Raw genomic sequence first — 14,223 nt, forward strand, 5'->3', positions numbered from 1 at the left:
CCTACAAGTTGGCATTTGAGCCTTGAGAGCTTAAGAGCTTCATCTGGCCAAGACTGGTTCAGGTGGATTATGTTGCTCATCATTTGAAAAAAAAAAAAAAAATTTTTTCCTCCCTGATTACAAAAATTACATTTAATTATAGAAAAATTGGAAAGTACAGAAAAAGTATAGTTAAATCCACAATCCCATTAACTAGGGATAACTGCTATTATGTTTTGTTATGTGTCTTTCTTTTCTTTTTAGGAATGAAAAAAACATTTGTATCTTACAGCTCTACAGAAGCAGGCAGTGGGCTGGATCAGGTCTACAGACTATATTTTGCTGATCTCTGCTCTAGAAGGATAAATAGGAGTTTGCTTGGGAGAGGAGGGAGCAAGGCATTCTTAACTGCTCTGTAATGCATAGAGCTATTAAAAGGATGGGCTGCCTTGGTTGGTGATGTGTTTCTTGCTCATCAGGCCATCTGGACCACCTTTTGTTACACTAGATATATTGGATGTGTTATAATTACATATGATATATTAGATGATATATGATAGAATTCCTGGGTAAAATGGAGGCTTGGACGAGGCAACCTTTAAGGCCTTTTCCAACCTCTATTCTCTGATTCAGTTAGTTGATTATTGGTTGTGGATTGCCATCCTAAATTGAAGTAGACAGTAATGGTCAGAAAGAACATTGGTTTTGGAGTCAGAATTAATGAATTAGCTAGTAAGTGGCAGAGCCTAGATTTTATGTGGTCAAATATTTAATCTCTTAGGGTCTTAGTCTACGTTTTCTCCTTTCTTTTATGAGAACATTAATAGTATATACCTTAGGATTGTTGTAAAGATTTATTTGTTTATTTTTAAAGATTTTATTTATTTATTAGAGAACACGAACAGGGAGAAGGGCAGAGGAGAGAGAAACACACTCCCTGCTGAACACCACAAAGGACTGTATCCCAGGACCTGAGATCATGACTTAAGCGGAAGGCAGATGCTTAACTGACTGAGCCACGCAGGCACCCCATATTTGTTCTTTAAATTTATTTTAAAGTAAGCTCTCTGCCCTACATAGGTCTTGAACTCATGACTCCAAAATCAGGAGTCACAGGTTTACTGACTGAGCCAGCCAAGCGCCCCTATTCTAATTTTTAATTTGACATACCAATGAAAAGTTCTATTAACATTTTCAATGGTTATATAACCATAACATTTAGAAGTACTGTAATTTGATGTTTTCTTCTCTTCTAGTCTTTTCTCCCTAGCTTTAAAACCCGAATTTGCAGAATTTACAGGAATGTCAGAACTTACCAATAATTGTATTACAATAATCTATATTTAATATTTAGGTTGCCTAAAAATTTTCTTAGTCTAAATCATACATGAACATCATTATACATTAACCTTTGTCTTTATAAGGTGGTCATTTTATTATGATAGACTTAAAAGAAGTGGAATTACTAGACTGTAATTTCTTCGTTTTCTTTTTAAGTGGCTTGCCTCTGATGGTGATTATCCACAAGTCCTGGTGTGGAGCTTGCAAAGGTAAGTGCAAATAATCAAACCTCCAATGTGTTCTTAAATATTAACACTTAAAAAATATTAGCACAGACTTTGTCCCAGCACTGCTGATAGCTTTAAGGAATACCAAAGAAATATATGACATAGATTCCCTGCTCTCAAGAAGTTTGCAGTTACCTATGCAAGGGATTAGAGAGTGAAGCAATTGAGATATGGTTAGGGAGAGTATAGGATTAAGTGCTACAGTAGTCATATGGACAGTAAATACAGGAAACTGAAATATACAGAGACATGAGAAGTGATTAGGGAAGTCTTCCTGGAGGAGGTAGGAACCAAATTAGAACCCAAGGTTATTTGTGGCATATATTCTTTCTGCTGTGCCACTTTGCTACTTCCCAGTCAGGTTTTTTTCTTTTGTTGGGTATGCTACACTCAGCAGAATCCTAGTTGGAAAAGGAGTATAAAATTAGTGTAATTAGTGTACTTATATATATATGTGTGTGATGTTACTCTGTTGTCTTTGTCTATTACTTCAATAGAAATTATTGAAATGTGGCTATAGAAAGCAAATAGAAATAATTTTTTTTCATTTGTATGCCATTTTCCATATTTTATAAATGGGATAAAAGCCAGAGAAACGAAGTCAGTCATTCCAGTGATAATACCTGTGTGAGTAAGTGGCAGAAGCATGACCAGAATTCAGGTGTCCTAATTTCTGGTTCTTAGGAGTTAAAAAAAAAAAAAAAGTTTGATTTATCTGAAGCAACTCAGCAAATTAGAGTTTGGCTATGACAATGATGTTTTCATCTATCCTAAAATCTTTTTCCCCTCCTAGCTTTAAAGCCCAAATTTGCTGAATCTACAGAAATTTCAGAACTTTCCCATAATTTTGTTATGGTGAATCTTGAGGTAAGACTTTGAGAGTTTCTCCTTTCTGCTATGATTTTAAGTCTTTGCTGTTTTAAAATTATCATTAATAGTGTAAAATCATATTCAGCAGAGCTGGCTTCTTGTATACAAGTGTTTTCCTCTTGACCTCTAATACTAAGCCTTGTGTCAGCTGTAGAAAGCCATCCAGCCTCCACTTGTCAGAGGAAGAAGAGTAGAAATTGGGTAAGATGCCTACATTTTAAGGTCCCCTCAATTTTAGTCTATGATTATGACATGTTTTACATCATTGTATGGATGAAGTAAAGGTATAAAAACATATGCAGGACAAAGATCCCTGCAAAATGTGATGCAGTTTAGCCCCTTCTCTGTGCTGGGCTTGTATATACAGTCTTCCTGTTTCTTCATTAGATATCCTTTATGTACTTGACATAGATTATAGGTCTTTTAATCTCAAGTCAGAATATCAGATCTCAGGGCGCCTGGGTGGCTCAGTTGGTTAGGCGACTGCCTTCGGCTCAGGTCATGGTCCTGGAGTCCCGGGATCGAGTCCCGCATCGGGCTCCCTGCTCGGCGGGGAGTCTGCTTCTCCCTCCGACCCTCTTCCCTCTCGTGCTCTCTATCTCTCATTCTCTCTCTCTCAAATAAATAAATAAAATCTTTAAAAAAAAAAGAATATCAGATCTCCGAAGGGATTTTTCGGCCCCGGGACTATATCTCCATTTTACAGAAAGAGCATCTTGGGACCGAAGGAATTAGGTGATTTAGTCAAGATCAGAGAGCCTAATAAGTGATAAGAATAGATACTGTGACCTAGTTGTGCTGCCTTTTAGGGTGTACTCTTCAAATAAGGGATGCTTGGATGCTTTATGATGAAACTTCTAGCCCTAAGTTTCTGTAAAGGTAATATTTACTTAAACATAGGACTGGAGATCTTTTGAGGACACTAATGGGAAATGTTGAGGCAGCTAAGGGTTTGTAAAGGATTGCTTATATAACTAGTGGATAGCCTGAATGCTGACACACCTCACTGAAGGCAAAATTATATTACAGTTTGAAGAAACTCCATTTAACTCCTGAAATGGGATCCACACCAAAAATGACAAAATTACTGTTGATTTCTTGTGCATAAGAACTTCTCATCACTTTCTGAGTTAGAATCACCACTCAAGAGAAACAGAAATGTCTTAACTGAGCATTCTCCAAATTTAGACATTTCTTCAAAAGGAAGCTAACTATGTGGTCATATCTCCTGGGAGGACTATAACTCCATAATTATGGCTAAAATGTCAGTCTCATTAATTCATTGATTCAAGAAATACTGTGTGCAAGTCAAGGATGTGGGTATTGGGAATCAGCGATGGAAAAGCAGACAAAATTCCCCGCCCTATTGAAATTACATATGGGAAAATGAATATGGGGAGACAGACAAATCAGTTAAACGAAATATGTTGGATGGTGGTAAATGCTATGGCTAAAAATGAAGGGTGGAGGGGATACTTTGCAATTTTAAATAGATGGTTAGAAAAGAAGGTGACATTTGAGCAAAGATTTGAAACAAAAAAGGGAGTAAGCCATGTGGATAATGGAGGAAGTAAGTCCTGGCAGAGGGTAAGAGCAAGTGCAAAGTCCTGAGAGAGGTGCTTGCCTGGCTTGTTTAAGGACAGTAACAGCAAGCAGGTCAGCATCATTGAAAAAGACTGAACAATGGTAGGACATAGAGTCAGAGAAGTGCCCAGGTGGCAGATTATGTAGGGCCTCTTAGGCCACTTGGGACTTGGGGTTTTACCCTGAATGAGAGGGGAAGCCCCTGAAAGGTTTTTTGTTTTTGTTTTTAAGATTTATTTATTTAAGGGCGCCTGGGTGGCTCAGTTGGTTAAGCGACTGCCTTCGGCTCAGGTCATGGTCCTGGAGTCCCGGAATTGAGTCCCTCATCGGGCTCCCTGCTGAGCGGGGAGTCTGCTTCTCCCTCTGACCCTCTTCCCTCTCGTGCTTTCTATCTCTCATTCTCTCTCTCTCTGAAATAAATAAATAAAATCTTTAAAATAAAAAGATTTATTTATTTGAGAGAGAGACAGAGACAGAGCAGGGTGAAGGGGCAGAGGGAGAGAGAGTCCCCCACCACTGAAAGGTTTTGAAGAGAAAAAGGACATGATCTGACTTAAGGTTTATACTTAATAGGATGAAGAGGAGCCCAAGGATGAAGATTTCAGCCCTGATGGGGGTTATATTCCGCGAATCCTTTTCCTGGGTAAGGTGAAATCTTAATCTGGGGATCTGTGATGTGGTAAAGAGATAAAGGAGTCAAGGTACTGACTCTAGTGACGCTATATGAGGATGGTTAAAAACAAAAACAAACAAAAGCCAGTTTCAAGAAAGTGTGGGGGAGTTCCAAATGCCAGAACTTCAAGTCTGAAGGAAAATTTTTTTCATTAACTGTTTTTGTGAGCAGTGACAGAATACTGATCACCATTATTCATTTGTGTATCAGTCATATGTCAAGCATAGTGCTAGGCACTACAGGGACAGAGATAAGCCACAATTCCTACCCTTGACCTCATAGTGCAACTGAGGCAGTGGAATACTGTAACCAGACAAATGTCTTTCCACAAACAATTTATAAAAGATGTTAAATTTAATGACAATCTAATCTTTGCTCAGCATTCCGCTGGATTCTGTGGGGGAGACAAATAGAAATGTAGGATCCCACCATCATCAAGAAGAAAGGGAACATGGCAGGAAGCGAGAACAGCATATGCCAAGGCATGGGGGACTTGAGTTCAGGGAGCTGCAAGGAATTCACTGCGATTACAGCATAAAACACAAAGGGTAGAGTGGTGAGATAATGGGCTGCAAAGATAGGCAGGTCTCATTTTCTAGAGGGCCTAATGTACTACAGAGAATTTGAAATACCTTTCTGTTATCATTATTGCAATCCTTGTGCCGTTTTTGTCTACAATAGATCCCAGTGGCAAGGTGCATCCTGAAATCATCAATGAGAATGGAAACCCCAGCTACAAGTATTTCTACATCAGTGCTGAACAAGGTATGGTTATGTTGAGAAAGTGGGAGAATTGCTGCTAAATTTAACTAGGATGAACCACATGCAAGGTCTGTGAGAGGAAACTCGTTGCTGTGTGTTAGCTGAGCATCTCCAACATGACTAGCTTTTGGCTAGAACCTGTGTAAAATATAGGAGAAAGATGAGACTGAGCCCCTTCCCTAGCTGCTTACAATGTGAATGTAATGAATGAAATGAACCAAGGGAAATTGAAGAACTGAAGCTCATGGAGATAGTCACTTGCCTATGGTCTCAAAATTAAGTGGCAGAGCCAGAATTTCAGTCCAGAACTTGACTTTTTTCCCACTGTGCTAATGCTACTCTTCCTATAAGAATTCAGAGGAGAGGGAATGCCATTAGGTGATCAAGTCTAAAAGGTTTCATCAATAGTAAGCTTTAACTGGACCTAGAAGGATAAAAATTTGTCTCTATGAACAGATATGAGGACATTTCAAGCTATGGAAGCAAGGGTGGGGAGTGTAGCCCAATGTGGAGAGTACGGCAGGCTTGCTGGAAGACATAGGGACTGGACTGAATCCTGAAGAATGAGATCTAGCCAGCAGAAGAATGCAAAAAGCATGTTCCAGGCAGAGAGAATAGCATCAGCACAAACCGGTGAAGGAAGGTTGAAATCATGTCAGGCCTTCTTGTTCTCATCCTTGAGCACAGTCATTCTAGAAGCAGGGGTTGGAATTCATGCTAAGTACTGTCCCTGTTTTCCTTCCAAAGTTCCTCCTGTCATCTATAAGAGGGGGTTGTTTGCTAAGTTGCCATGTGTCCTGCATTGCCATGCTGCCAGGTTGTTGCTCACTTTAAGTTCTGAGTCCTTGGAACTCTTATTTCTCAGAATAGGGAGAGGAGAGAGATATGGAGAGGTTATCTCCTTCCCATGGGTAAGGAGAATATCATCTTCCTTACCCAAATGCAGATCACCGGAGGCTGGTGTTAGAGGGAAATTTCCCACATGGGAAGGGCAGCTAGATTTTAGGTCCCCAACTCTTGACCCTAGAGATCCCCCTTCCCTTCAGAGTTTCATCCAACTTGCCATTGACATCATCTTTTAACACATTAGTCCAAATGTGGACACAAGACCCTTGCCTGGATCCCTCATGGCTCAGCTGACACGAAACTGGAACATCAAGCCTGGCTTTACTAAAGGCTTAGGCCCAGCAAAAGGGAAATAACAAACTCTACCACCTGGCTCTTATGAGGTTATAGGCTTGCTTTCTGAGATTTACAGGCTCTGGCTCAACCCAGCTCCTGGCCTGTCACTCTATAAAGAGCCTGTCCCAAAACAGCTGCCCTCAACGCTGAGTCGACAAGAGAGCTATCCTGAGATAGTTCAGCTCTTTTTTTTGACTGAGAACTTGGTTGCTTCTTGGTATAGTTGATGCTAGAAATGACTGCCTCCTTCATTGAAGACCATACCCCCTCTGAGCACATGCGCTCCTGTAACTTCCCCAGGAAATGAAAAATAAATGCAGCATTCATCAAAAGACTATCATGGTAGGAGGGTGTTTTCTATTCCCTGAAAGACAAGTGAACATCTGTAGTCTGTAACAGGGATTCAGCCCTAATCCTGGAGGATAAGCCATAGTAACTAGTAGTACTTTTGTTGTATTTCATAATTTATAAAGCTCTTTTATTATCCATTCATTTAATTTTTATACTAATCCTGTGTGAAGTAAGTAGCGTTACCTCATTTTATAGATGAGGAAACAAATTCAAAGAGGTAAATAACTTTCCAGGACTAAAATCCAGAACTAGATCTAGAGTCCAGATCCTGTGCTCCTGTCATATTTCTCCTATAATAAAAATCTATGTTAGTTGTCAAATGTCAGATATTAAAAACCTACCTCATACTCCCCCCCCCCCCACCAACCTTTATTTCACAGTTGTTCAGGGGATGAAGGAAGCTCAGGAGAGGCTGACGGGGGATGCCTTCAGAGAGAAACATCTTGAAGATGAGCTGTAACATGAATATATCCCTTCTTTCATCAGAGTTAGTGTTCTGGAAGGAAGGCAGCAGGGGAGGGAATATTGAGGAATCGCTCAGAACAATTAAACCAACCAGGAAACCTTGCTCCTGCCTACATGGGGAGGAGCGCTCTCACTGTGGAAGACTTCTGCTGACAGGAGCTGGTCTCCACGTTTGTGGATCCAGCGGACCACGGCAAACTTCTTCTCCTGCCCCCTCCTAGACATCTGTTTGTCATGGAATGTAAAGAATGACAGCTTTTGACACAAAACTTGAGCCATTTGGAGGTGTACTCCTCACACTTCAATATTGGAATCTTTTTCCGTTTCCTCCCGCTTTATTCACCTTGGTGGTGAAAGGAGATCAGTAGCATCTTTTCTACAGTATTAAAATTGCAGAAATAGTTTATCATTTAAAAAAACAAACTCAAATGTAAATCAGAAATTCTACCCCCGTCGAGGAGACCAGCCTGTTTCTTCTCCTTTTCTCCTGGGAATAATCTTGGGCTTCTTCCTGAATCCCGGCAACTTCCATTCTCTTCTCCTGCTTGGGCTTCCCTGTTTGCACGCATGTGTATGCAGGAATGGCTGTGTGTTTGGACTCAGCCCCAGCTGGAAGCATGCTTTTCCCTGTTACTATTACAGAAACAGAAACCTTCAAGCCCTAGGTGGAGCCAATTTTGTCAAGTCATCAACTGTATTTTTGTACTGAGGTTAACAAAAAAAATTTACAAATATTAATTGTTCCATTCAACTTTAATAAAACTTTGAAAGGAAATGTGTTGTGATGGCCTTTTTGTTATTGGAGAATGGAGGGAGGGATGGAGATCACTGCAGGAAGAAAACTAACCATGAAGACCTCATCTAGGACTCTTCCCACTCCTGCTCCTCCCACATTCAAATGGGCGTCAGAGCTCATCTCTTCTGCTATTAAGCTGAATTCCCTCTCTCCTCATAGTCACTGTTTTCGGGCAGGGCAGGCTTTTTCTATTTCTAGACAATTTATTGTGACAGCCTCTTAACTTGTGTCCAATACTCTCTCCTCCTACAATCCATCCTCCTTGCTTCCCTCTGCTGATCTTTTTAAAATGCAAATGTGACAGCGTCACTCCCCTGCTTAAAGCCTTTCTTGCCACCTCAAGACAGTAGTATTAACAGAAGGAAATATTTGGGACTCAGTATGTGCCAGGCACTCTTCTAAGTGTTGTGTGTACATTATCCTATTTCGTTTGCATTTAATCCTAACAGCCGTATGAGAAAGGTATACAACAGTCCTCATTTTACAGAAGAATTTGTGAAACCAAGGCACAGAAGAAAGTCAAGATCTTTACCGTGGCTTTTTTTTAATTTTATTTTTTTATTGTTATGTTAATCACCATACATTACATCATTAGTTTTTGATGTCGTGTTCCATGATTCATTGTTTGTGCATAACACCCAGTGCTCCATGCAGAATGTGCCCTCTTTAATACCCATCACCAGGCTAACCCATCCTCCCACCCCCCCCCTCCCCTTTTACTGTGGCCTTTAAGAAGCTGCCTGCTTGGGCGCCTGGGTGGCTCAGTTGGTTAAGCAACTGCCTTTGGCTCAGGTCATGATCCTGGAGTCCCGGGATCGAATCCCGCATCGGGCTCCCTGCTCAGCAGGGAGTCTGCTTCTCCCTCTGACCCTCTTCCCTCTCATGCTCTCTCTCTCAAATAAATAAATAAAATCTTTAAAAAAAAAAAAGCTGCCTGCTTCTTCCCTTTCGTGTCTGCATTTTGTGTTGTGGTGACACCAAATTTAACTGTTCAAGTTCCCCTTGCAACATGCTTTTTTATGCTTTTGTATCTTTGCTTGGCTTGCTTCCACTGCCCCCTCTTCCTGAGGCCTTTCCTAACATTTCTCATGTACCTACTCCGCCAAGCACATCAGTCCTGGCCCCACACTACATTATACTGTATTCTCTGCACATCTGTGGCTGTTAACCAGGTGGCCGTGCTCCCTGTGTCCCAAGCTCCCAGAACAGTGTAGCTTCAAGTGAATTGTCAACCTCTCCAGTAGGTTCCTTTCATCTCTTCTCTTTATAGTTCTGTGGGATAAGTACTGTTACCCTCATTTATGGAATAGGAAACTATGGAGAGGGAATTGTCTTGCCCACAGTTTCTAGACTAAATAAATACTGAATTCTAACCAGGCCTCTCATACTTCAAACTCATGCTTTTTTTCCCACCACACATTGCATTCCCTCCCTTATGTTCCCAGGTGTGACTCAGAACAGGAGTTTTCAATCTGGGGTACAGACTTTATAAGAGATACATGGACACAGAAACTTTAGTGAATTGATATGCAGATCATTTTCTTAAAAGTGATTTCCCAGGGCGCCTGGGTGGCTCAGATGGTTAAGCATCTGCCTTCAGCTCAGGTCATGATCCCAGACTCCTGGGATCGGGTCCCGCATCGGGCTCCCTGCTCCTTGGGAGCCTGCTTCTCCCTCTGCCTCTCTCTCTGTCTCTCATGAATAAATAAATAAAATATTTTAAAAAAAAGTGATTTCCCAAATCAAAAACTAATGATGTAATACATGGTGATTAACATAACAATAAAAAATTTTTAAAAAAGTGATTTCCCGGGATTCCTCAAAAAATTAAACAATTACCATACGATGCACCAGTTCCACTTCCGGATATATACCCAAAAGAATTGAATGCAGAGACTTGAATAGATATTTGCACACCCATGTTCATAGTATTTTTCATGACAGCCAAAAGATGGAAGCAATTCAAGTGTCCATCCACAGATGAGTGGATAAACAAAATGTGATGTATGCGTACAATGGAATGTTGTTCAGTCTTAGGAAAGGAAATTCTGGTGCATGCTACAACATCAATGAACCTTAAAGACATTATGCTAAGTAAAACAAGTCAGTCACGAAAGGATAAATATCATATGGCTACACTCATATGAGGTACCAGTCAAATTCATAGTCAAAGTAAAATGTGGTTGCCAGGGGCTAAGGGAAGGCGGGGTGGGGAGCTAGTGTTTACAGAATTTCAGTTGAGAAAGGTGATACAATTCTGGAGATGGACAGTGGTGATGGTTGCATAACAATGAATGTACTTAATGCCATAGAAGTATACGCTTAAAAGTGGTTATATCTTATCACGATTTAAAAAAAAAAATTCCCCAGGGCACCTGGGGTGGCTCAGTCATTAAGCGTCTGCCTTCCGCTCAGGTCATGATCCCAGGGTCCTGGGATAGAGCCCCTCGTCGGGCTCCCTGCTCCGCAGGAAGCCTGCTTCTCCTTCTCCCACTCCCCCTGCTTGTGTCCCCTCTCTCGCTGTGTCTCTCTCTGTCAAATAAATAAAATATTAAAAAAAATAAAATGTAACATTAAAAAAAATTCCCTTCTGTCAAATAAAATCTTAAAAAAAAAAAATTTTCCCAGGGGCGCCTGGGTGGCTTAGTAGTTAAGCGTCTGCCTTCAGCTCAGGTCATGATCCCAGGGTCCTGGGATCGAGCCCCGCATGGGGCTCCCTGCTCCACAGGAAACCTGCTTCTCCCTCTCCCACTCCCCCTGCTTGTGTTCCCTCTCTCGCTGTGTCTCTCTCTGTCAAATAAATAAAATCTTAAAAAATAAAAAAATAAATATTAATGAAACAGCTAAATAAATGAATAGCTGTTTAGGTGGTGTCCTTGCCTCCATCCTTGCCCCTCTCTCCAGCTGTTCTCCACAGAGACTACTCTCTTTATATTAAATTCTGGTTATATCATTTCCCTGCTTGAAACTCTTTATTGTCTCTCTTCCATTATTCTCAGGATGAATTCCAAAATCAGTAATATTGTTTAAGTGGATGCTATAATTTTAGGCCCACACGTCTCTCTCCATCTTCAATGCATGTAATTCTCTCAGTCTGTCGTGAGTATTCCAGCCACAATTGTGTTCTTTCCATTTTTCAGAGTTCCTCGTGCCTTTACACATGCTCTTCCCTCACTGGAGTGTCCTTCCCCATATTTTCGCCTACCTCATTCTTCAGAAACCCCACCTGAATGTTAATTTGAAAAGCCTTTCCTGATCATGCCACCAAAATGGCCTTTTCTTTTATATCCTCACTACTTTTCCTTCAAAACAATTATCACAATGTTAATTATTGGTGTGATTATTTAATGTCTGATTTCCTCATTAAAACATAAGCTCTGTGAGAATAGACTGTTTTGCTTATTATTGTTTTTCTAGTGCTCGACTGCTACCATACCTGTATACCATAAATAAATAGTTGTTGAATGAAAGCATGGGCAGTGTTAATTTCCTAGGGCTGAACATTTTACTTCAGCTCTCAGTATCAACAGCAAGCCTAAGGTCCAGAAATAGTAGGAAGGAGGGGGTGATTAAATTATCTCCAAGTAAGAAGGGTGGGATGGATGGCAGGATGAGTAAGGAGTTTTCTAGATAAAGGAGGGGTATTGAAGACACGTGAGGTAGAAAAGTCCTGTGCAAAAACACTGAGGTTTAAAGTCATTCTGTGTGTCCAGAGAGCTGGGACCAAAAGCATTAGTGATGAGAGATAAAGATAGAAAAAAGATCTGATCAAGTTCGCTAAAGAGGTTGAATTTTATTCTATAGTGCAACAAACATCACTGATTTTTCCAGTTCTTTCCTTTATTTAGGTCTGTTTTATCTCTTATCCATGGATACTTGGAAAAGTCATTTAATCTTGCTGAGTTTCAGTTTCCTTTTCTGTTGAATGGCTGATGAGAGACCTGAGAAGCTACTTCAGAGGTTCCAAGAATGACATAGATGCTGATCAAATGTTAGTTCCCTTTGGGGGTGCCTGGCTGGCTCAGTTAGTAAAGCATGTGACTCTGGATCTCCAGGTCATGAGTTCAAGCCCTACATTGGGTACGCCCAACGTAATTTTTTTTTACTTTAAAAAAATGTTAGTTCCCTTTTTTCTCCCCTATAGTCAGGTTGATTTCAGCACCATAGCTTTTGGTCCGTCCTGAGATAATGCAGTTCCCATGTAGAGCACAAGAGGGAGTATGAGACTGAACCTTTGCAAAGGGTCGTTAGGCTACCTTAGCAAGCCCTGGGAGAAAGACAAATAGAGGAGACATTCTTCCAAAAATAGAAAAGCAACCTGACTTATTTTAAAGATTTTAAGTAAGTGGTAACTGTTCTTCAGGTCCCTGGACATGTATTTGAAGGGGGAAACCATCGGCAAGCATGATGGATTTAGTTATAAGAGCTATCTGATCCCTTAAAGTAGCTGGTATTTTGTAATATCCTATTATACACTACCTATTTTCCATACATTATCACTTTTTAAATTTTTTATTTATTTGTTTGTTTTTAAAGATTTTATTTATTTATTTGACAGAGAGAGACACAGCGAGAGCAGGAAACAAGCAGGGGGAGTGGGGGAGGGAGAAGCAGCCTTCCCGCCGAGCAGGGAGCCCGATGTGGGGCTCAATCCCAGGACCCTGGGATCATGATCTGAGTCGAAGGCAGACGCTTAATGACCAAGCCACCCAGGCGCCCCGTATGTACATTATCACTTTTAATTTAACTCTCCCAAAGAGCCAGTAAAGTAATTCTCATCCCCTTTTTACAGATGAGCAACCTGTGTGATCAAGAGAAATTTAATCCCATAACTACAATTGGTGAAAGTTGGATTTGAACCTAGTCCTCTCTGATTGCAAAGCTTATGTGCTTTTGATTATCCCACACAGGTTTACCTTAGAAAGCCTTGGGGTTCATTTTAATTCAGTTCCCTTATTCAATAGAGATGGTCCAAAAAAAGAACTGGTCAGTGGTGAATGGTAACTGATGAGACAAAGGGGGACTTTGTGCCCAGAGTGGGCTTGTGGACACAAAGACCCTGACCACAGACCATCACTGTGCCCATGCGCATCCTGCAAGAGGGGAGGTTTTCAGTTTGGTCAGTTAGCCATAGTCTCACCCTGGGAGACTCACCTGTCCTCTCTGGCCCTTAAGTTCCTCATCTCTGGAATGAGCTGACTCCTTCTCCTACGGGTCTCAACTCAAATGTCATTTCCCTCAGAGAGGCTTTCTCTATTTAATCATTCTAAAATAATCCCCTCTCCTAGTTACTTTTATTCCTCTTGTTGGAATATTTCCTCAAATGTGCTCATCACTAACTGAAATTATCTTATGTATTTTGTTTGCTTATTTGTTTGTCTCCCCTCCTAGGATTCGTAACCTCCTAATGAGCAGGGTTCTGTCTGTTTATTTGTTGATTTAAATATTTTATTTTATTTATTTAAGTAACATTTACATCCGACAAGGGGCTTGAACTCACAACCCCAAGGTCAAGAGTCACCTGCAGCCAGGCACCCCCGTGGTAGGGGATTTTAAACTGGGTTTTGCGAGAGCCCTCTGCTGCTACAATGTGAAGCTTGGATTACAGGGGAAATTGGAGGCTATGGTAGCAGTAGGAGAGTGAGGAGGCTGTGGCCCTGGAAAGGAGAGAAAGGAATGGAGAGCTGTCAGGAGGTAGAATGGATCAGCTTCTGTGAGGGACTGGTAAGGTGGGTGAAGAAAGAGGGAGGGGGTGCTGGGTGGTGCCTGGGTTCTTACTATTCACCTCTTGAATGTTTCCCTGCGTGTCTCAGATTGCATTCCTGCTGACTGTGGTATGCCCTGATGCCTGATGATGGGGTAGCGTCCTCAATGTACATTTTAACCAATTTCACTTATAAACTTACGCTGGTGGGGAGAATGGCCATGCACGTTCATTTATTTTACAAATGAAGAAACTGAAGCACAGAGAAGGAAGGAATGATTAGTGCATG

The 14,223-nt window shown here is 41.0% G+C and overlaps 1 protein-coding gene across 2 annotated transcripts in view; it reads left to right on the plus strand.

Annotated features, from left to right (window-relative positions):
- TXNDC12 (thioredoxin domain containing 12) overlaps positions 1-8,209 on the plus strand; it is a 31,150-nt gene extending 22,941 nt beyond the window's left edge. The window contains exons 3-7 of one of the 2 annotated variants that reach the window (XM_028106764.2): positions 1,477-1,529; positions 2,341-2,414; positions 4,575-4,644; positions 5,356-5,439; positions 7,456-8,209. In XM_028106764.2, coding sequence (XP_027962565.1) covers positions 1,477-1,529; positions 2,341-2,414; positions 4,575-4,644; positions 5,356-5,439; positions 7,456-7,655 — 481 coding nt within the window. In that variant the 3' untranslated portion in view covers positions 7,656-8,209. Of the gene's footprint in view, positions 1-1,476; positions 1,530-2,340; positions 2,415-4,574; positions 4,645-5,355; positions 5,440-7,349 lie in introns of both variants that reach the window. The other variant, XM_028106765.2, reaches the window with a different exon arrangement.
- Positions 8,210-14,223: the final 6,014 nt, after the last annotated feature.

The sequence above is a fragment of the Eumetopias jubatus genome, unplaced genomic scaffold (genome assembly GCF_037043125.1).
Source record: "Eumetopias jubatus isolate StellerSeaLion01/CBP00866 unplaced genomic scaffold, mEumJub1_p1.0 scaffold_4, whole genome shotgun sequence".
NCBI lineage: Eukaryota > Metazoa > Chordata > Mammalia > Carnivora > Otariidae > Eumetopias > Eumetopias jubatus.